General features: G+C 31.3%; 1 protein-coding gene across 4 annotated transcripts in view; it reads right to left on the bottom strand.

Moving 5' to 3' along the window:
• Window positions 1-1,327: 1,327 nt before the first annotated feature.
• The window catches only part of LOC118204096 (stromal membrane-associated protein 1), an 89,579-nt gene continuing 68,830 nt past the window's right edge, over window positions 1,328-22,076 (bottom strand). For 2 of the 4 annotated variants that reach the window (XM_085808620.1, XM_085808621.1), the window contains exons 9-10: window positions 19,061-19,201; window positions 1,328-2,403 (exon numbers count right to left, since the gene is read on the bottom strand). In XM_085808620.1, the coding sequence (XP_085664746.1) occupies window positions 2,233-2,403; window positions 19,061-19,201 (312 nt within the window). In that variant the 3' untranslated portion in view covers window positions 1,328-2,232. The remainder of the gene's footprint in view (window positions 2,404-19,060; window positions 19,202-22,076) is intronic. The other 2 variants (XM_085808622.1, XM_085808623.1) reach the window with 1 other exon arrangement.

Below are 22,076 nucleotides of genomic sequence, written 5' to 3'. Positions count from 1 at the left end.
ATGCAAAGATATGCTTAAAAGACACGAACAAGTCTTTTAAAATGCACAAAATGAATTTTCTTTAAAACATGTTTTTGGCTTAAAGATACACATTCAGCACAGTAACCAACATAAAATATTTGTGGAAATATTCAAAACAATGTGGAAAATTTTGACATCCAAGCAGCTTTAAGTTTCCCATAACATCTGCATGTACACATGAAATGTCAGCTTTGCAAAATATCTTAGGAAACATGATCTTTCAGAAGCATTTTGCATTTATGAAACATAGGTTCTCTTTAAAAAATCACTATTTCATCCTTAATACAATTTTAAATAGATTGAATGCAAGTAAGACTGGTTCATAAATGCCTTCGATCAGTTTCCCAAACAAAAATTGTCTTCGATGATAAACCACGTTCGGAGATACGAACAAGCAATCTGAGAATAAATGATATTTCAAAATGTAGAGGAAGATATATTACAGGAGATGACAAAGGCAGGGAAGATGTTCATAGCTATTTGTTTGCCAAATTTGTGCAAAATGGGATAAGGTGCAAAAGTTTATAGAACATAATTAACTTAATAAAATGGTAATAAGCTACAGAATAAATATTTGCAATTACAATATGTCTCACTTTAGGAACATTTTAAAACAAACTGAATCAAATCACACTACACAAATGTTTAACGAGACAGGACAAATTATCAGAGATTTTTAAGTAAAGGCAAAAAGGTTTAGGTTGGTTTATTTGATTATGGCAAAGCACACACAAGATACCTGCTTTTGTGGAGAACTTCCAACAGGAAACTGGCAAATATCCAAGTTATCATCACTGTATCCAACCTACACAGGATGCAAATCCTGGTCACAGTAACAGTACCAGTCAATCACTGGTGAGCTCTATTAGTGAAAGAGGAAGAAAAAAGGGAATCTGGTATTTTTAGGGAGTAGAATTTCCCTTTCAAACAATAACATTTTACCACCTTTGACATCTTCAATGTTTTCTACTTACGCTGTCACCTTTTCTTCAGAGATATACAATAACATTTAGTTAAAGTTCTCTTCATCTTTTACATGTTCCATATTGTGTTACATTTAGTGAATTCCACCAGTGTTTTATTATAAACTGACATACAAAGTACTCTTTTCTAAGCATTCATTTAGGATCTGAGAACAGATTAACTTATTTTGCATAAAACATTTGCTTTGATTATTTAATATTTCAGATAATTAACTATTTTCAGGTATGAATTCAATCATGAACCAAAGATTCAATATACAATTTCAAAACACTTCAAAAAGACAGAAGTATATCAGCATAAAGAAGACACTGTTCCTACTAAAACTGCTTAAAATGGTAATTTTATTTTTACTAAAGAAATAACAATATTTAAATAACTAAAATAGTAACAATTTTGAAAGTAATGTTAATTATATAGCATTTATTTAGAATTTCCTTACATGTCATGTTTCAGAAGTTTCTCCTAAAATACAAATGTTCCCATACAAGTTAAGTGGTATGTCTGCGTGATATACCTGTTATATATAATACATATATATGATACCCAAAAGTAAATTATATATATTTTGCATATAGATAAGGGTATATATAAAAATTACATTCATAAGTTTGTAATTCTGATATATTTTACACATCAGTTCAATTTTATCTGAAGGTACAAAATTATAAATAATTTAATTTTTTAAAACTTCACAGATTTTAAAAGATTAAGTTACAGAAATAAAGGAATAACTTTTTTAAAGAGCAGAAAAATAAATACAAGGTTATCAAAGAAAATTTGTTCCTCTTGACATGAAATTTCCTATATTAATACCAAAGAATCAAGAAAATTTTACACTTCAGATATACATTACAAAATCGATAAATATAACTCTTATGACACCAAGAAAATGTACAGAATTCACATAATGGAAAAATATTTCATTTATACAAAAGATACACAAGTTTACATTAGTAGAAAAACAATTTATGTACTTAAAAATCAAATATGTAACATTATTGATTCTGCAAATTAATATCTAACAGTTTATAAATACTGAGGAATGTTACATGTTGCCAAGTCCAGCATATCATAAATTAATTACTGAAATTACAATACCACAAAGTAAGACTCACTTCAGACATGTCAAGAGTTTAAAATTAAAGTTCATTTCGCTATGCTATTGGAAAAATATTCATAAGAAAAAATTTTTCCAAACTATTCAGCAGATGAAATATTGCACTATAACTATTGCCATAAATTATTTGAAAGACTTTGACTATTTGTAGAAGGCCATACAACTCCAGTTCCTGCCTGAGTAGAATTAATAATCAAGCCACTTGTATTAACGGGGCCAGGACTGACACCCACATTCCATGTCTGCCCAGAAATCTGAAGATTAGCCATTTGCTGGGATACCTTGAAAGAATAAAGAGGTTTACATAAATAAACAAAATGAAATAATCACTAAGATATAAACTGATATACAGATTAAAAATTAACAGTAAGGCTTGGTTTGCTTTATTTAATTAATGCAAAACACTCGAGAGCTATCTGCTTAAGGGGAGCAATGCCTTAATTGAGGACTTTCGATGGGAAACTGGTTTGTATACTGTTACACACAGAGATAACCAGAAAAAAGCCCATGTCGTTTGCCAGGATTCGAATCCCAGACCAAACTACCAGTGTTCAGCGACTTAAACATTACAGACAGAAACAAATTCTAAATTATGTGAAACTACCGAATTCAAATTTTACACATTTTCAGGCATTCTGAATTTTTTAAATTATAAATTGAATCTGTAAGTGTGATTTTTTTTAATAGTTAAAAAAATTCTACATTTTAAATATATATATCTAACAAAGGTTTAAACGATGAATTAAGATTCATCAAGCAAGCTTTTAAATCATGTTACTCAAAGCATAAACCTGAAGTGTTGGGGAAAAAAAAGGGGCATGTAAAAACTGCTGGCATTCACAAGTAAAGTCTCATCACAATATACACTGATTATTAAAATTAAAGTATAATGAGAAAGATATGCTCACTAAGTTAATGCTGCAACACTGTAATTATTTATGTTAGTCAAATAAAACTGAATAAAAAACTGCACTTCCATGCATAAGTTAGCTCCAAAAATATACAAATTCGGTGATTAATAATGCGATGCGCAATGGATACATATTGGAATTCCGGTCCATAGTGTTGCTTAAAGTTAATGTGGTTTCTCAGAGGGAACAGTATTTAATAGTTACGGCTCTAAGGAGATGCTTTTCAAGTACTGGACAGACCGCTTGGTCAAGCGCAACACAGAGCAACAACTACGTCAGAAGACTGTTTTCTGTATTCAATTGGAAGAAACTGTGAAGCTTCAACTACAAGAGAATTGATGTTATACCTTCAATCTGCCAAAAGAACTCAAATTAGTTGTTTTAGTGCTACATAAAGGCTTAATGAGGCGGGACTGCATGCAAGAAAAACTAAAGGTTTGTGTTCCACTCACTCCAGCTTCCAGAGAGCCATTTTAACTGGTGCCGTTGTTGTGTTCAATGGAGCCAAGAGGGGCCTGAGTATCGTTTACTGACAAGTCCAGATATAGTCTGAAAAGTGATCCTAGATGTGTTTTGATATATAGATAAGGAAGGTGCAATTTCCCTTCCTTTCTCGTGAAATATCCTGTTTCCAAAACCACGTTTTAATGGCCAGGGAAGGAATCCTGACAAATGGCCACACCAAGCTACTATCTTTCAAAAGGTGGTTCTATAAGCACTTGGGGATATGTGGATGAGGCATTGGAATCCCATCCACATATCTCCTTAGACTGTTTAGGGGTGCTGCTGGCCCAGGGGTTTTGCTAATGGACGACATGGCTCAGCCTCATTGAGTATATGTGACATCAGAATTTTTGCAAACAGAAGATACCACTTGAATGTATTAATCTTACTCACCATGTGGGGTGCCTTAGGGCACCAAATTTCAGTACACCCAATTTCTCCCCGAACTTTCCAGGACCTGAAATGTGCAGTTTCAGAAGAATGACATGCAATTCCAGAAAACTTGATCAATACTTTGGTAAAGTCTATGAAATGAAGATGTGAGCTATGTAGTATAATTATCTGGTGACCATACGCCATACTAAAGGAAAAAAATTTCCACAAAAGGTGATTTCATTTTTCAAATAAAGTGCTCAACATTGTAATTTATGTTAATTAATGCTTTATTTTATTCAGTTATATTTTGTTTCTGTTATTACTTTTTAATTTTAATGACCAGTGTATTTAAATATGGTTTAACATGTCATAAGCAAATTAATGCTACATTTAGTTTTCCTAAGCAGTAAAGTATAAGGAACTTTTTCTGACTATGTTAGTGTAGAATTCAAAAGTTACTATTTTACACAATATTTTTAGTTTTCTGTGAAAGTTACTACAGCTGTGATGGAGACCATGTAGCTTGGTTCCAGTTCATGAATTTCACATCCTTCCTGCAATTGACTTAATGATGGCAGACCATGGACATCATTTTTAAAAGGGATATGAAGATAGGAATGTGGTATCATATGTACATTAAAAAAAAAAAAAAAACTTGTCTTATAACTTATTGACCTTAGAAGTATTTGTGAAGAAAAAAATAATAGTAATGCATTTAATAACATTTGTAGGTAATGCTGAAACAAGACTGATCACAAGTTTAATGATTCTGATAAATGATCAGTCCCAGACTACCCAATTACAATTCATGCAGCTATTCTACAAATTAAAAGTGCAAAAGAGACAACTACAGGGATCAGTCACAGAATTTTTACTTTTAATTCTTTTTTAACTATAAAGTAGTGCCAAGAAATAATATGCAAATGAAAAATAAGCAGATGGAATATTTTGCATTAATATACTTGGCAGATAAAAAAAACTATTTGTCAAAAAGTAATTAATAATATCACCTACTATAACTTAACCAACAATGAATTTGAGTATAATACACTTTTCATACTGTTAAACCATCATATATTTAATATACAATTCATATATTTAAGAGATTAATACAATCAAAATTATTGGGAGATTAAAGATGCAGACAGTGGCCAAGTAAAAAATTCCCTGAAATCTACAGTCTGATACTTTTAAAGTGAATGAAGTCAATACTTTGAAATAGAAATAAATATCTTCTTCCTTCAGCAATTCCATGCAGCACTCTTTTATTAACTTTATGAAGGCCTGTCATTCAAACACACAGCAATCATTTTCAGATCATATTGTAATAATTGTAACACTTTTGAGTTCCTTACATTCAGATGCAATTTCTGATTCAGAATAAACAAGGCAATCACAGATTTGCTTTGAAACTTGTTATATTCTGGCATGCTTATATTCTTTGTTAAGTCTATCTACATTTGCACTCATTCTTTTTATAGACTAAGAAATCGGGTATGGTTACCAGCGTTACAATCGTAGAGTAATCATCTGCACTGAGGAAAATTAGAACTTGGCAAGTTTAATGAATATATTGTCATAAATATGTGTAAATATTTAATTACTTTTTATTGCATTTTTTTATTTTGTAATACTGTGCCCTTTTTTTAAAAAATTTTTTTTTATACTTATTTGATGCTTTTAGGGTGAAAATTTTTGGGTTACTTTGTGTTTCATTGGATTCATAGCCACGTTTTGTATATGCATTCATTTCTTAATACAAAATCAAGGATCTTTCAATCCTGAGTGAAACAACATTTAAATTAAAAAGTGTCTCAAACAGAATGCAACATATAGGCAAATCTGTTCTTGATTGGCCTAGGCAAAAAAAGTTCATGACAAGTTGAAGGGAATAGTGGTTTTTCACCAACTTTCTCAAAAGATTTGGGAAAACACTTTTTTGAGACCCTGCAATTGATTCTTGCCAAGCATTCAGAAGCCCATACTACACTATATAAATATGGCTCCAAGAACAGGGGATTAAATTCTTAATCAACTGTGAGATTTAGAGTTTACTCTGTGAGCGATTTTGGCAATTGATATTTCTTGCGTGCTATGGCTAAATTGTTTAACACTAGCATTATGGCATTTTCAGTTTACCTCTAAGTATGGTATGCAATAATTTTAAAAGCAATTTATTTAACGAGGGGAAAAATCTAGCACTATTGTATTTTTTAAACCTTTTTTATTTCACAGAATTACACGGCAAGAATTTCTCATTATATAAATCATTAACAATAATCTCATATAAAACACAAAATTCTGTTCTATCTAGATACTCATAAAGTAAAATATTATTTCTTATATTTTAAAATGAATTACGAGTATACAGAGTATTAAAAATGAAATAAATTAGTTATATTATTCCTCTTTGCAATTTAAACAAAAGATTAGTACTCTGCCTATACAAGGCCAACACAAATGCACCTTGCATAAACATTTATAGTTTTATATTTCTTACACTGGTTGATTTGAAATTGATTACACTTATTTGCAGAAGGAACATCTTCCAACCTTCTCATGAGAGCATAAGGATTCTTAGGGGGGGGGGAATTCGCAGCTGTTTGGCATCATATGATACATACATTTTTCATTGATAAATCAAGAACATTAAAAACATATGCATAGAATCTATCCTATAGTAAAATTTATCAGTAGTCAATGCATCAATTACAATTTTAAAACTTTAAAAATGCACATGTGAAGCATTTTTTAATTAACATTTAACTGTAATCAATTTAATTAGATTTAACTTAAAATCCATACATATAAAAATTGAATTATTAAAATTATTTCTTATAAGTTTATAGGCATATTTAAAAGAAATTTTCATTTTACTTCTCCAGCAGAAATATCACTAAACCTACCAATATATTATTGAAATAAATATTTTAAATCACTAATACTCAGACGAAATCAGAATCCGTAAATCTTTATGAGGTTTCTGGATTCAGATTTCTACAGGAAAATAAAATTAAAAAAAATTAAATTTTAGCTACCCAATGATACATACAAAATGACTTATAAATTATGATTGCAAAGATTTATAAGTAGGATACTTCACGTTCTGATTTAGAGAATGTTTTTCATAACATAATTATTCATTCCCTGCACATTTATACTATTTTCAATCAAAACTGCTTCAAGTATTTTTATATTTAAATTTGGTCAAACTTTAGTTTTTTTTTTTTTGTTTTTGTTTAATAGAAAAATTCTTTTAGAAGCTGTGTTAGAATGAAGTATTATTAATGCAGCAAGCATTACAATATGTAACAGTTTGTATTTAGTAAAACCTTTCATATCCTTTAATTTCGCAATTTTTCCCCATGATATATCAATATGTAAATCTTAAAATTTCCTTGAAATTATCTACTTAATACACAGAAAACTCAGTTTCCACTTGACTAAGATTTTTTTCATCAATAATGAATGGGAAAGTAACATCACAAAATGAACAGATGAATATTAAACTTTATTTCTCAAGTTACGAATGTTTTAGAAATGGATCATTTCAAGGAAATTTATCTATTACATATGAACATTCAGTTTGAAAGTTAATACAGTCAAAAGTCGTTAATCCGGACTCGTCGGGACTTCTGATTCCAGATTATCGATTTTTCCGGATTATAGATCATCAGTTTAAATCTCGTAAGATGGCATGCAGAAATTCTAAAATTAAAAATATGAAACTGTAATTTATGAAATAAAGAACAATTATGATCTAAAGGGTATCAAAATTTACAAAAAAAAAAAAAAAAAAAGAGCTTAATATTTATTTGTTTACTTTATTAAACATTTCTTTCAATGTAAGTTGTTTAAGAGTCTTCGCTTTTTATGTGATAATACATTCTCTTTAATTCTATAAACAGACATAATTTCTTGTTCAGTTACAAAGTTCCGCTGTTCAAGTCCTATAATTGTGGTGTCGAGAATATCGACTAATTTGTCAATCGAAATTGTTTCGTTTTCGATAACGTCTGTGTCACTTTCTTCACTATTGGAAGCGATATTTTCTGGATCTAGAACCATACTACAGATTTTGCTGTCCGTTAATTGATTGATGATTGGGGCATTGTCGTCGCAATGAAAAACTTCTCTTATATCATCTTCATTTATTACAGCTTCTCCACACTTCTTTACAAAATCTAATAACTGAAAAATTTCACCTTTAGTTTGCGATGTCCGAAAACCTTCAAATTCGCGGCTATCATCTTCATCTTCCTCACCATGAAATATGGTAGATGGCCATAAATTATGTCAAGCATTTTTTAACGTACTTGGAAACACATCCTCCCAAGATCTTGCGATGCTCCACACGGCAGATTTTATGCTAAAAAATTTCAAAAATTCTTGAATAGTCTTGCCACTGTTCAAGAAATTTAACATAGATTTTAAAAATGCTGCTTTATATTTGCATTTCAGCGCATGCACTAATCCCATATCCATAGGCTGAATGATAGACATACAATTTGGAGGGAAGAATAACACGGATACATCATCTTTCACTAAAACTTTAAGTGAAGTATGCGCCGAACAGTTATCAACAATCAGAACTATTTTTGAGTCATCAGGTAAACCAACCGAATTCAAATGTCGCCGAGCCTCGGGTATAAAATGATTTTCAAACCAATCATTCATCAACACTTGTGTCATCCATGCTCTTTTATTTGCTCGATATATAACAGGGAAAATCGTTACTCCTTTAAACGGTCGAGGTCGTGCATGTTTTCCGATTACAAAAAGTTTGCACTTGTGCATTCCTGCAGCATTTGCGCATGCTAAAATCGTTAGTCTTGCTTTGCAATCTTTGACACCAGTTGGAGCCTTTTCTGTAGAGGTTGCCAAGGTATTTTGCGGTACATATTGCCAGAAAAGACCAGTTTCATCAGCATTGTAAATTTGTTCTGCAGATAGTTCACTAGTAATGAATTCAATAAATTCATCTGAAAATTGTTCAGCAGCTTCAGTATCAGCTGAAGATTTTTCACCAGAAATTTTTAATTGTCTTATACCACGGCGATTTTTAAATTTAGTTAACCAACCTGTCGAATATATGCACTCTCCGTTTAAGTTCATTTCTTCATGAAATATTTTGGCTTGAGCCATTACCATTGGACCCGTCAATGGCACGCCCTCGCTGCGACGCTGTCTGACCCATTCAATTATCACTCTGTCATGATCGTCACTTTTAGCATAACGAATCCTTTTTCTGTTATTCATTGCAAGTGGGGTGAATCCACAAAAATATCAAAAAGTTCCTTTTTCTTTTTGCTTATGTCATATACAGTTGACTTTCCAATTTTATATTCCTTGCATAACTTTGAGACCGGTTTGCCTTTATCCATTTTTTGTAGCAATTCCACTTTTTGTTTAATGGACATCGAAACATACTTTCGTTTTGTAGATCCTTTGGAAGTTCCAGCATCGGAAATTCTATTTGACATAATCGAAAGTTCAAGTTTACTGTTATAAAATTGCTCTTACAGTCTGCAAAAAATAATAAGCAGGATCCAATTCGAAGATTAAGGAACAACGCAATCATTAACATTAACTGAACAACGCAATCATTAACTGAAATAGATAATTTTAGCTTACACCGTCTGTCGTACATTAAACGCGCAGGCGAAAGTGTATTCTGCACTTGTGCACACGCATATGCGCAGTCGTCTTGGTCTTACATGCACGCGTAAAACGCCTGTGCGCATGTGCCAAAGCGGCACATGCGCAGAAAGTTTTTAGCTTTGAGGTCCGGATTATAGATCATTCCGGATTATGGGTGTCCGAATTAACGACTTTTGACTGTATTTTCTGTTATAAAGGTATTCTTCAAAAATAATAAATACAATTTGATGGTAGATGATTGTAACTTTTTTTTTAATGTTTTGCAATCTCTTTTCTTATGCTCATTGTCATCTGGTTAATCACAAAAAATTAATTAATTAATTAATCAACCAGATCATCAGAAAATTTCAAAATTGTTATAAACTCTAAAGGAGACAGCCATCTACCACAGAAAATCAAAATTTTAGATTTTGCATTCTGTCCCAAAATTTCTAAGTTTGAAGTTGTACTCCTATGTTGAACTTTTCTTTAAATAAAATATAAGGTGGTTAGCAAAATAATGGAAACAACTGTGAATAAAAGCAACATTTAAGAATGTGCTTCATAAGCATTAAAATATAATCCTAGTTAAAAGATTTTTTTTAATATATCTTAACTTTTAATATAAAAAATAAATATAAAAGTGTAATTTTTTAATATAATTAATATAAAAAGTACATATGGTAATATTAGGTAGTTTTAGAGCTTCATAAACAGAACACTTACAGCAGAGCAGTTATCCCAAGCTATTAATCACACATGCTATCAGTTTGTAATGATATATGACAAATTTATCAGCTTGTAACCTTTTCAATCTATGTCACTTCAAGTCAAAGCACAAATACTTCATTATTTGCAAGAATCTAACCTTAAGCATTGTTTCACTAAAGGAATTTCAGCCACAGATTTTGGACCATAAACTACAAAAAATTCCTGCCAAAGCACTATAAGCATATATTAGAGCAGTGGTCGCCAAACTTATGATGCTTTTGAGCTACCATGCCGTTTTAAAATTCTATTGTGAGCTACCATCCAAAAGAACTAAACACCAACTTTTTAAGAAAAAATCTTACATTTGTTTATTGCCTATAAAGTTGCATTTCTAATCAAAACTGTATATAACAAAAAGAAACTGAATTGTACATAAGAAAGAAATTGAGTATAGTTAGTAATAAATAGTAAATGTAATAACAGATTTTTTATCAGACCTATTAACTTTAATTAGAAAGATAGAACTTTTTTTTTTGTTGTTGTCATTAACAAGTCTTTTAATGCTGAGAGTTTAGGTAGTGGCTGCCATTCAAATACAGTTGTCCAAGTATTCATCAGTGAGTCTTCAGTTTTTGTATTTACTTCTAATAAATTTCACACTGGAAAAAGAAATCTCACACAGATGTGTAGAGCTGAACATTCCCTTCACTTTGAGACAACCCTGGACCAAAATTAGGTATTTTTCTTTAGAAACAAGAGGACAAACGTTTGCAGAGCTTGAAGAAAGCAATTTCACAGATAAATAAATCATTTTGAATATCAATCAGTTCCAACTCCACTGCAGTACTGTCTTCTTAAAAATAAAAATGTTGAATGATACAAGTAGAGAACTCTTCAGCATGAATTTCTATAAAAGGCGATTTGACATTCTCCCCTTTTTTAATGGCCAGGGTCTTTACTTAATGGATACTGATTAAATGTTCTATCTAAAATTTCATATGAGGTACACTCCTTCTGATAGCGTATTTAAACAGCGATTCATAGATCACATCCCTGTAATGATAGTATTTACTAAGGTTTCAGTATTTAAATGTTTCCCAACCAAAAATGTTCAGATGCTGGCTGATGTCTTACTTATTGCATTAGAATTGCAGTTCGGAGATAAATTTCTCAAGGATTGTCATTGACAGCAGCACAACAACAGAAAGCAGGAGAGTCTCTTCCACAGCCAGCAACCAAAACTGAAAAATTAATTCTGCTGGTATTCCTGGATTGCAGTTGAGAAACTAAAGAAATACAGAATCTGCACAGTAAACCCTTGCCGAGCATCAATTTGCAGAACACGGTTTTGTACACAAACATTACCTTAATTGTATCTATTTAATTTATCCAGCACAACAATTTATTCATATGCAGTATATTAAAGAGAAGTCAAAGAATTCATAGGACAATGAATGAATGAATGAATGAAGAACTGAATAATATTACAGATACCAGCTGACATTAAAAGCAGCAATGGTGATAAGATAAAGCAGCTTTAACGTGAAACAAATTGTTAAAAAAGGCAGAGAAACTGTCTGAATGGTGGACCCAAATGAAAAAGAAGAGAACACTTTATGGGAGGTACAAAAACTGCACTCCTTACTATGAAACTTTTAAGGAGTTAAGTCAGTCACTGTCCCAAGCAAAAACCATCAACTTAGGTGGGGGATTGTATAATGTATCTACTTAGTACACAAGTTTGCTTAGATTATACATACTTTCTTAACTTGAACTATATCTAACAGACTTTTTTTTCATAGAAACTTAAATTTGTGGAACATGCTTTTGCTGCCCATAAAACCTATTAATGACTTAACTCATTTATCAACAGTAGGTAAAAGATATACAAAGCAGCAGAAAACTCAGCTTTCATTGTTCTAAAAATACAGTTCATGGATTCATTCAATTACATGCTATGTGTGAAAGGAGAAATTCGTAGTTTTTCATCTTGCTTGATAACAGACACTGCAGTAAGTATGATTATTTTGGAACCTGACACAGCCACTACATTTGAACAGGCACCTTCTATATACAATTCCATCCTCACATATATACACTGTACATGGAAGGGAAAATTTTAGTGTATCCAAAAAAAAAAAAAAAAAAAAAAAAAAAAAAAAAAAAAAAAAAGGGGGGGGGCACATCAAATTATTTGTATATGAGCACACAAGTTCACACATTCATGGACTTTCTGAAGAAATATGGATTTTGTAATTTTTTAATCAACAAATACAGTTAATTCAGGTTACTACAAAAGATGTCTAAGAGTGTTATAGTATCTTTCAAACCAACAGCAGTATTTATGGCAGATATATAATAATAGGTATCTTAATTAACTTTACAAGTTAGGTTCTTTATCAGCAACTGCCTTAGGAAGAATACCTCTGTGAAAGACATTTCTAAGAAAACTGGGTCATTTTCTTGCTACGAATGGAAGAAAGCAATGACAATGTCCTGCAGCTAACCTGTTCACTAAATGGAAACCAAATCCAAAATAAACCAACGTCTAATGGTTTTCCCCTCTAATCCGAGGACCAATCAAAATGACTGCGAGTTTAAGGTTAATTGAATAAATACACAAGTCTATTTATTAAATGAAAAAATTAAAATATTTAAAGTGCTCACATTTAGTTGCAGACTATTACATTGTTTACATACTGTTACGACATGTCCAGCCACAGTAAGATAGCTTTCCCGCAAGGTGGGTTTAGGGTTGCCAGATTTGACATGAAATCGCCAATTTGGTGACAAACTTGGCGATGTGCCATAGAAGGATTGAGAACATTCTAGAACAAATTCTTACAGGTTTGGCCCAGGATGTTCTCGAAAGCTGCCCAAAAGCTATATACACCCTTGCCTGTATGCGAAGTGGTAGTTGATCACGAGCCTAGAGATTGACTCGTGGTTTATCGAGTTTTATCATCAGCCTACCATCGAGTTGGTACATTGAGAGCGTGCATCCTTGAGGCTATTGAGTACATAAGTAAGTTGAGTTCAATGACCATACTGAGTATGGAGCTGTACTCTAGAGCTTTGCCATGAAGCTATCTTCACTGTTATAGCCCGATAGCCTGCAGGCTGTGTTGCTGATTGTTTCAGTGTGTCTGTTATAGTTTTTTGACAACTGCAAACATGTTTTGGGAGCTGTCCTGAGTAATACTGGCTGATAAATTGTGTTTTCATTCTTCATAAAGTGTTGTCATCAATCGCTCCAAATCCACGAACCCGCAGAACGCAACATGAAAGGTTATAAGGCAAGCACATATAAAACATTAATTAATCTCGGTTATTAAATCATATTTTGAATTATTTTTTGATGAAAAATAAAGAATATGAGAGCTAAGAAAGATAGCTTTATGAAAGAATTTATCAAAGAAACTGGCTTGTATTCACATTATACATGGGAAAAATGCCATTCATGAAATCTAGGAGAACCTAACAGTAATCAGCCGTCTCAGCTATTCTGCCATTGATGAACCTTGGTTTAAATAAGAAACAATAAATAATGCCCCATGGCAAAATTTTAAGTAATGATTGGCTAACCTACAGTGTTTGATCTGTTAAATGATTGAGGCTAACAGTCACAGAAACTACCCCTATTCTCACAGTATAAGGACATTTCCACAAATTGCTACTCTCTGAACAGTGTTCATTCTCTCCCCCCCCATTTGATAAGACTTTTTGTAAACAGAATCACAGATTATAAAGAAGGAGGCAGACATAAGAGCTTAATCTCAGAAAAATGAGATCTGTATGACTATACTGAATTAAATACAGCAAAAGCACATGTTTATGATAGATAGCTTTATGTACTGAAATGAATAAATTTCATTATTTTGATATAATGATATAAGAATTTTGAAACCCTTTTTATAAATCATTTGAAAATAAGTTGCGATTTCAGCATGTAAATAAAATACTGCAAATAAATCTAATTCAAAGAATTTCTGACATCTAGAACTAAACGATCCTGGACTGTCTCGAAATGGTCTGCAAAAAAAGCAGTAACGACCTTTCTGTCAATAAAATATTCAATATTATTTCCAAATTCACGTAAATTGTCTTGCATTAGAAGAAACTTTATTTTGCCAATAAATCAATAAAAAAGCCAGTACTCACATAAAAAATTATTTTCTCTGGATAATAGGTAAGATTCATTAATGAGAAAATTCATCACTTGAGGCAATAAATTTAAAATTTCTCAAATACATTTTTTCTACAATGCATCACAGTTTCATTTCAACAAGAAAGCTGTTAAACTCAACAAACTCTTCTAATGCTAAATAATCAGTGCTGCATTACCAAAATTCTCATGCAATTCATACAGAACTGAATGGCACCTCAGGCAGAAAGCATTGCTGGCCGACTTTAACACCTTCTAGGTTGACATCGCATCTAGAATGCACGTTTGGCGTTTTTGTGTGGCCTTCAAGAACAAGGCCTTACAGCTTAGTGACGTAGAGCATTTGATATCAAAACAAGGAGTGCATCCCTTCTTCAGGGGTGAGGGCAGCATTGGGTCAAAGGATATTATTAGTCACCGTTGCTGCAAGAGAAGTGGTTCAACTGCAATTATTGACCTAAAATCTTGGAATATAAATTTTTTTTTTTTTTTTTTTTTTTTTTTGTAGTTGGACACATTAAATTTGAGTTTGTTGGCAATTTGTGGGTTGTTCTAGAAACAGTACAATGTCTTACATGTGCTCAGTGCCACGATGTAATTGAAATTACAAATCTAGACCTAAAGTATATGCCTTCACTTTTCCAAATGATGCAGATCTGAAAGAAAAGTGGATACATGCAATAAAACGAAAGGACTTCATTCTGACTAAAAACAGCAGTTTGCGCTTTCATTACTATGATTTCATAGATATTTAACAAAAACTTATTGCTGAAATGTTGTCAACTATGATTATATATTATCTTAATCATCTAGCATTAAATGATTTGCAATATCTAATTTATTTCAGTTTTATTTATAATGCACTTATTATAGTTTTAAAGATCTAAAAATATTAATGTTTCTAATTTAAAAATTAAAATTTGTGTGTTTCACATTACCCTTTTTCTTTTAAACATTTTAGTCACACTTTCAAATTTATTGTTAAAACTGTAATTAATATTACATTTAAAAAAATATATAAACAAAACTTGAAAATAATATTGTTACACCAGGTTGCTCATAAAACTTAGAATTTTTTTAAAAAAGTTTGCTATTACCTTTTTTTATAATTAAACTTCATACATTAGCAAAATGCTAAATTTTTAAACAGCTATAGAGTATATGGTGTTTCAAATGGATGCAGTAGAATAAACAATTAAAAGTATTAAATATACTGGAAGAATGAAGTGCTTCTGCAAGGGATGTTCGGTATCCTATACTATCATTGCACTTCTCTGATATGATATAGGCACTTCAGTAACAAGATGTGGGAACCTCAGCTAACTACCTTGCAAATTTTAAAATTTAAAGCATAATTCTGCAGTGTGTTGCTTTCAAAAAGTTATGTCTATTAAATTTTCAGAGAATTATTATTTTTCCTGCTTTACAATTTAAGAATAAAGGATCAAAAGAACTGAACCTTTGAACTTTAAAGAATTAAAATTCACATATAGTTACAGGCACAGCTTTTGATCTAGTTTTTCTATTATATTCACAAATTCTAACATGGACATATCAAGATTTCGCTAAAGAGTAAGAACTCATATCTCAATTCATTAATTATTTATTAAAGACAGGCAGCAAACTAAAGTAAAATAATTTTCTGTGAAAGTTTAAAAACAGATCTTTGGTTTTTATTCCATAAGAATATGGATCACTGCAAGTTTAATAATTAATTTAATGATAACAGAGTTATTTACATAACAACATCTATTTTCAGTTTAATACTATGCTGACATTAAAAATTATTAAAAAGTAAATTTTAAAGTATTTATACTGATAAATAAATTATGAAAAATGACTTTTTAATATTTAGTTTATTATACAATATCTTTTACATTAAATTTGTTTAAAAAATAAATGTAATAATAGAAAATGCTAGTTCTATTTAATTGCTACACTGAAGAGAAAATTATATATTATTTAAAAAAGTCTAAGAAAAAGTTGGTTCTTGTAGAATGCTCTTTTTATTCATATTTTTCATGTTTACATATGCCCACCAGCGGCCGAGCGGTAACGTCGCTGAATACTGGTAGTTCGGTCCGAGGTTCGAATCCCGCGAACGGGCTGGCTGCATGGGTGTTTTCGTGGTTTTCCCCATGTGTAACGTGTATACGAGCCAGTTTCCCTTAAAAAGTCCTTCACGAAGGCATCCATCCCTTAAGGCAGATAGCCTTCGAGTGCTTTGCCGTAATCTAATAAACCAAACCAATCATGTTTACATATGAATGAAAAATAATATGCAATATTTTGTTTGCAGTTTGAAAGCTTAACATTTTCGTGCTAGAAAGTTTACCCAAACTATGGAAAATAAAATGAGATTAAAAAAATATTACTGATCATCCAGATGAACATTTTTTTCAAGCATTAAGAAAATAACTTCAGATATGTGAAGTCTTAAAGCATGATATATAATAAATATTAAGATAGCATCATTTACATCAGAATAATATAAAATTACTTCTACTACTAATTTAGTGTGCTGTGGGTTCACTCGTTCGAATGCAGGACAGAGGTTTCTTCGCGTTCTTAGTAATGACATCACAAGAGAGCTGGACAGCCTTGCTTCTAGAAGACCATGGTTTTTCTGCCCCTAAGGTCAGTGGTGCATGCCATGCAATGAAGTGAAAAATTCCATCGTTGAAATTGAATTAATTGCTACTTATACGCCGTTTTACATTCTGCGATTATTTCAGTACTTCTGAATATTGGCTAAGAGACATCGCGACTAGTTCTAGTTTCTTCACAATTTTTGCAGTGAGATTTCCCACCTTGAATATATGTTATTGAATATCTGTGTGATATCTATTAGAATTTTAACTAAAAAAACCATTCAAGATACTTTTAGATATTCATAGCCAATTTTTTTTTGATAAAGTAAGCAAAAAAATTTTTTTTTAATTAAATAAATGGTATTGGTTTTGTGATAAATGTGTTTTTAATGCTCTAATGTCCAAGGTAGGATGTCCAGGTTGTAAATCTGTTTTAACGGCAAGGTTGGAAAACCATTTTCTAAAGCATTTTTTACGTAATTTTAATAATTATTTTATGCAAATATTTACATTAAACAGATAAAAACAATAGCATGAATAAATATAGTATCACATTGTATTTTTTTAAAAGTTTTAAACTTGGGTGCAATGCAAGGAAAACTGGTAATCAGTGGATGTGATATTGCATAGTTGACCACCAGTAGGTTCATCAGCAATTGGTTACCGTCAAAAATATTTTGCATTTTCGAATTTAGGATAAAATATGTATTAATTTTCAGCAATAAAAACAATGCTTTTTTTGGATCAGAAATTTGGGGGAAAAATCCAACCAAGGAGGGGCTAATAGTCATGTCGCAGGGAAAAAAGTTTTTTGCTACTTTTGGTACCTGATAATGTAAGTCTAGTTGCCAAATTCTCCAGGTGACCACTCATACAGCCCACCCCTTTTTGTGGAATAGAGTTTTTAATTTTTGTTGCCATTTCAAGGAGAGAATATTTCAAAAATCTTCATAATGAAAATGACAAAACCTTTCTTTACAATATTAGATAAACAGTATTGCTTCATGCAATTCAAAAGCTATATAAAAAAAGAATTCAACCCTTTTACATTCAGATTTCTCACCAATAATTAAAATTTAGATTCTTCCTGTAACTGCTATTTTTTTTCCCTTCCCCCCCTTTTTTTTATTTCTATAGTCATCCAAATATGAACAACTAACATTCTGTCTGCTTTTTCTTTTACTAATTCATCCTCTGTTAGATTTGCTAAAAGCAGATGCTCATACAAAATGAGCTATTTGGAGCTTAGAAAATATTTGAGATGTTTTTAATTCCACATAATAACCACAACATTAGTAAAATACTTTTTCTTTCTCTCTCGCTCTTTATTTATTTATTTTTTGCTTGCTTCATAATGAATTTTGGCTTTCAAATGTTCATTTGTCTAACTTCAGAATTACAAGAAAATTTATACTGAAATTCTTATCATGGTGTTGGAACTTAGTTACTTTCAGAAGCCATGATTATATGACAATATTTCTTAAAATGAATAAAATAAAATTCCTCATCTATTTTAAAGTTGTATGACCATAAACTGATATTTTAGCTATTAACACTTGACTGAAAAATAAAATTAAAAGCTACAGAATAAACACACAAAATATTTCACAAAACAGCTACAGCCAATATGTTATTAAATTGCTAGCTGTAAAATATTATAGTGAAGGTACAGAAGAAACTCGACTGGAGTATGCATTAGATTGAGCAATACAGTCTGCAAAAAAAGTAGGCAGTTATTTCATTTGCTTAAGAATGGTGGGAAGGGTAAGACAAGGCTGACTGCCAAAACAATAAAATAGCTGACAGCATGCAGCTTGAAAAGAGTGAAAGATGCAACATGACCTATGTATGCAGTTACACATGGGCACTTTACAAATGCTTGTGTACATTACACTTACTCTAAGCCTGAAAAAAAGAGGGGGGAAAGAGAATGCTTATTCTTCCTTAGCATGCATCATATTAGAAAAGAATTTAGCATAAAGTCATGCAATGTTTAAGCACATGCAAAAAGTGATTATTTTGGAGTTAAAAATTTCCTAACCTGTCCTAAGCCATGGGCCACAATTAAAGATTCATCCCTACCACCAATCCAGACATTAGGATGAGTTCTGGAATCTTGTCTTACAGAAGAAGCACCAAAAGAAGCAAATGGATTATATACAGCACTTACATTAGCTCCAGTCTATAACATAAAGAATGTTATTAGATTGCTTGCAAAGCAGATTATTTTAATTTAGGAAAATTAAGAATCATATAAACATTTCAATCTATTAAGAAACAGAATTATGAATTAGATATCAGTATCTTAAGAAATTTCAATACTTTCTATAATAGGAATGGCCTTTTTTCTTTCTTTTAAAGCACATGCATAATTTTGAGATAAAAGAAAAACATGAATTTAATCTAAATAAATTTTCAGAAAGCCTCAAATCAATTAGTATTTAAATATTACTCATTTCTTTTCTTTGTGCTTTACTATACAAAATACTTTTATCGCCTGTTCATAAATTCAAACTTTAGCAATTTAGTTTCTTGAAGTTTATATATAAAGCCTGAATATTTTCAAAAATGGTAAGAAATATTTGTCAGAAAAAATGCTTCTGATACTATTATTGAAAAACATCACAACAGAGCAGATTGAATTTTACTAAGATTATATCATTATGACTAGACAACAACTAGAGTTCCACAATCAGACGTCCCTTTAATTCCCTGCCTTTATATCTCCATCACCCCTGTTTTGATCCTTCTCACAAACTGAGGATTGTTAATGTGCCTGCTAATCTTTCACATACTACTTAGGTGAGAAGCCATGTCTGAAGAGCAGGTAACAGAAGGAAAGATCATGGCCAAAAGCCATTTGCAATGTAGAAAATCTCACGAGCTGCACTTCTATATGCTAACAGGAATAAAAACAGTTTTTTATCCCAGCATTGCTCCATGATATGCATAGAGAAGGTCTCATAGGTGTTCAATTAAATATTTCCACCATGCCATCCAATCATGGATTTAATGGAGTGGTTTGAGTCTTTTCCATACCAATAATTCTACATAGTGCCTTACATATGGCATGTACAAAATTTGTTTGTTGATCAGAGTGAATAACAAAAGACACTCCAAACCAGGAAATCAAAATCATTTTCTCCTGGAAGAGTGTAAGCTTCCTGATCAGGGATGGCATACACTTCAGGCCACTTACAGAAGTAATCCATGACAACTTGTTATCCTTAGTTGTACAAAGGCAAATATTACAGACAAGATATCTCAAGAAGATTAGTTGCTTCCTGAAACTCTTTCTTTCACTAGCTTCTTATTTGTAGTAGAGAATATCTTGCAGGTGAAATGAATCATATCAAGCCCATTACCTTTTGCTGTCAAACTAAAATGCGTCATTCTTTAGCAGCAGGGGCTTTTCATTCAAAAAAACTTTTTAAAACTTTCCTTTTTTTTTAAATTTTAGAATGGTTTCTTACTTATGCAACATTATTTGTACCAGGGATATGGTTTCTCATGTTATGCAGTCTCTTTTGTCTTTGACCACGGGGGGACTTCAAAGCCAAATATTTCTTCAGTTTTCAAGCACTGATTGCACTTTTCTGCATAAGGTCTTCTTGAAAGTACATTAGCATTTCCACGAGTTCCTTTGTGATTTTGAATTTCCATATCATATTCCTGTAGCCAGTGTACCTATATAGCTGCTTGGAACTCCAATTTTTTTAAAATTAAGCAGTTAACTTAATGAGGCATGGTTGGTGCACAGCAAGAATTTTTAGTGATAATATCTAAAATGTTCTGCCTTTAAAATTATGTGAAACGCATTATATAACTCACTGTTTACAACTCACATGAGAAGATTCAGTAAAAACTATTAACAAAGATAAAGCAATTGCTTTTTACCATCCTTTCCCCTAAAAAACGACAGTTCAATGAGTTTGATAAAAGATCTAGGTACTGAAATATAAAAAATTAACTGCTTGTTTAAATAATGATGGGTAGTACATAATTTAGAGACAATTCCAGAGGAACTATCCAGTTTTATACAAGTATTTAGTACTGAGTGGTAAATGTGAGAATTTTTTTAATAGACTCCTAGATGTGTAATTGAAAAAAATCTGCTATATATGACAGACATCCTACAGGAATTATATTTGATATTTTCAATTTAAAGTTTTTTAAGTGTGTTTATATCACATATTTCAAAATCACACAAAACTCCCTTGTGGCAAGCTCATCACTTTCTGGAAACAGAACTCGTGATAAATTACCAATTTTTCATGGCTTTAACCATTTCACTGTTGGTCCGCAGGATAATGTTCAATTGAATAGTTAACATTCCTTAAATCTTTAAATAACTAGTAATTTTAACATATTTGTCAGTTGAATTTGTTTTTTACTTAGAAGGGTAATTTTGTAAGAAATTGCAATATAGTACAAAGTTCAAAATCTAGATGTCTAATATCCAGACCATCAGAAAAATTTTTCTAAGATTTTTTAGGTCCAAAGGGGCAACTTGCCTACAAGAGCTATTAATTTCGTTTGGCATTTTGGGTTGAAATGAAGGTTCACCTTTCAAATTGTTGCCACCAAATATTTGAGCCCTGCATTAAATTCAAAGAAATTAAATAATGAAGAATCTGCATAAATTTATGTATGTTTCTCGAAAAAACAACGGTACCTAGAGCCATCAAATTTTGAATAACGTACATTTCCACCTGAATATGGCATCTGGAAGCCCAAATTTGGAATTTGTTTTATTCTATTTCATATTTTGTATAACTTTAACACTTTTTGATTAACAAACTCACCGATTTAAAAGCGAGCAATGTCAACACTGTACGGAAAACATTTTTTATCTCCAGCGCGAGATACTGGGTATCGGTAATTCTAAAGATATGCTCGTTTTAAAATTATTTTGGGATATTGCTGTTGAGTTGAATTTTATGGTTAAAGTTCAAAGAACACGATATTTAATAAATAAAGGTACCATACAAAACGTTGAAAATATGCCCCCTTGGGTGTAATATAAAATTTGAAAGCTTTCAGATTTTTTATATATT

Source organism: Stegodyphus dumicola, chromosome X1 (assembly GCF_044657685.1).
Source record: "Stegodyphus dumicola isolate Sdum_Otavi_A_Nest chromosome X1, ASM4465768v1".
Classification (NCBI taxonomy): Eukaryota; Metazoa; Arthropoda; class Arachnida; order Araneae; family Eresidae; genus Stegodyphus; species Stegodyphus dumicola.
This window is presented reverse-complemented; position numbering and strand designations above follow the sequence as displayed.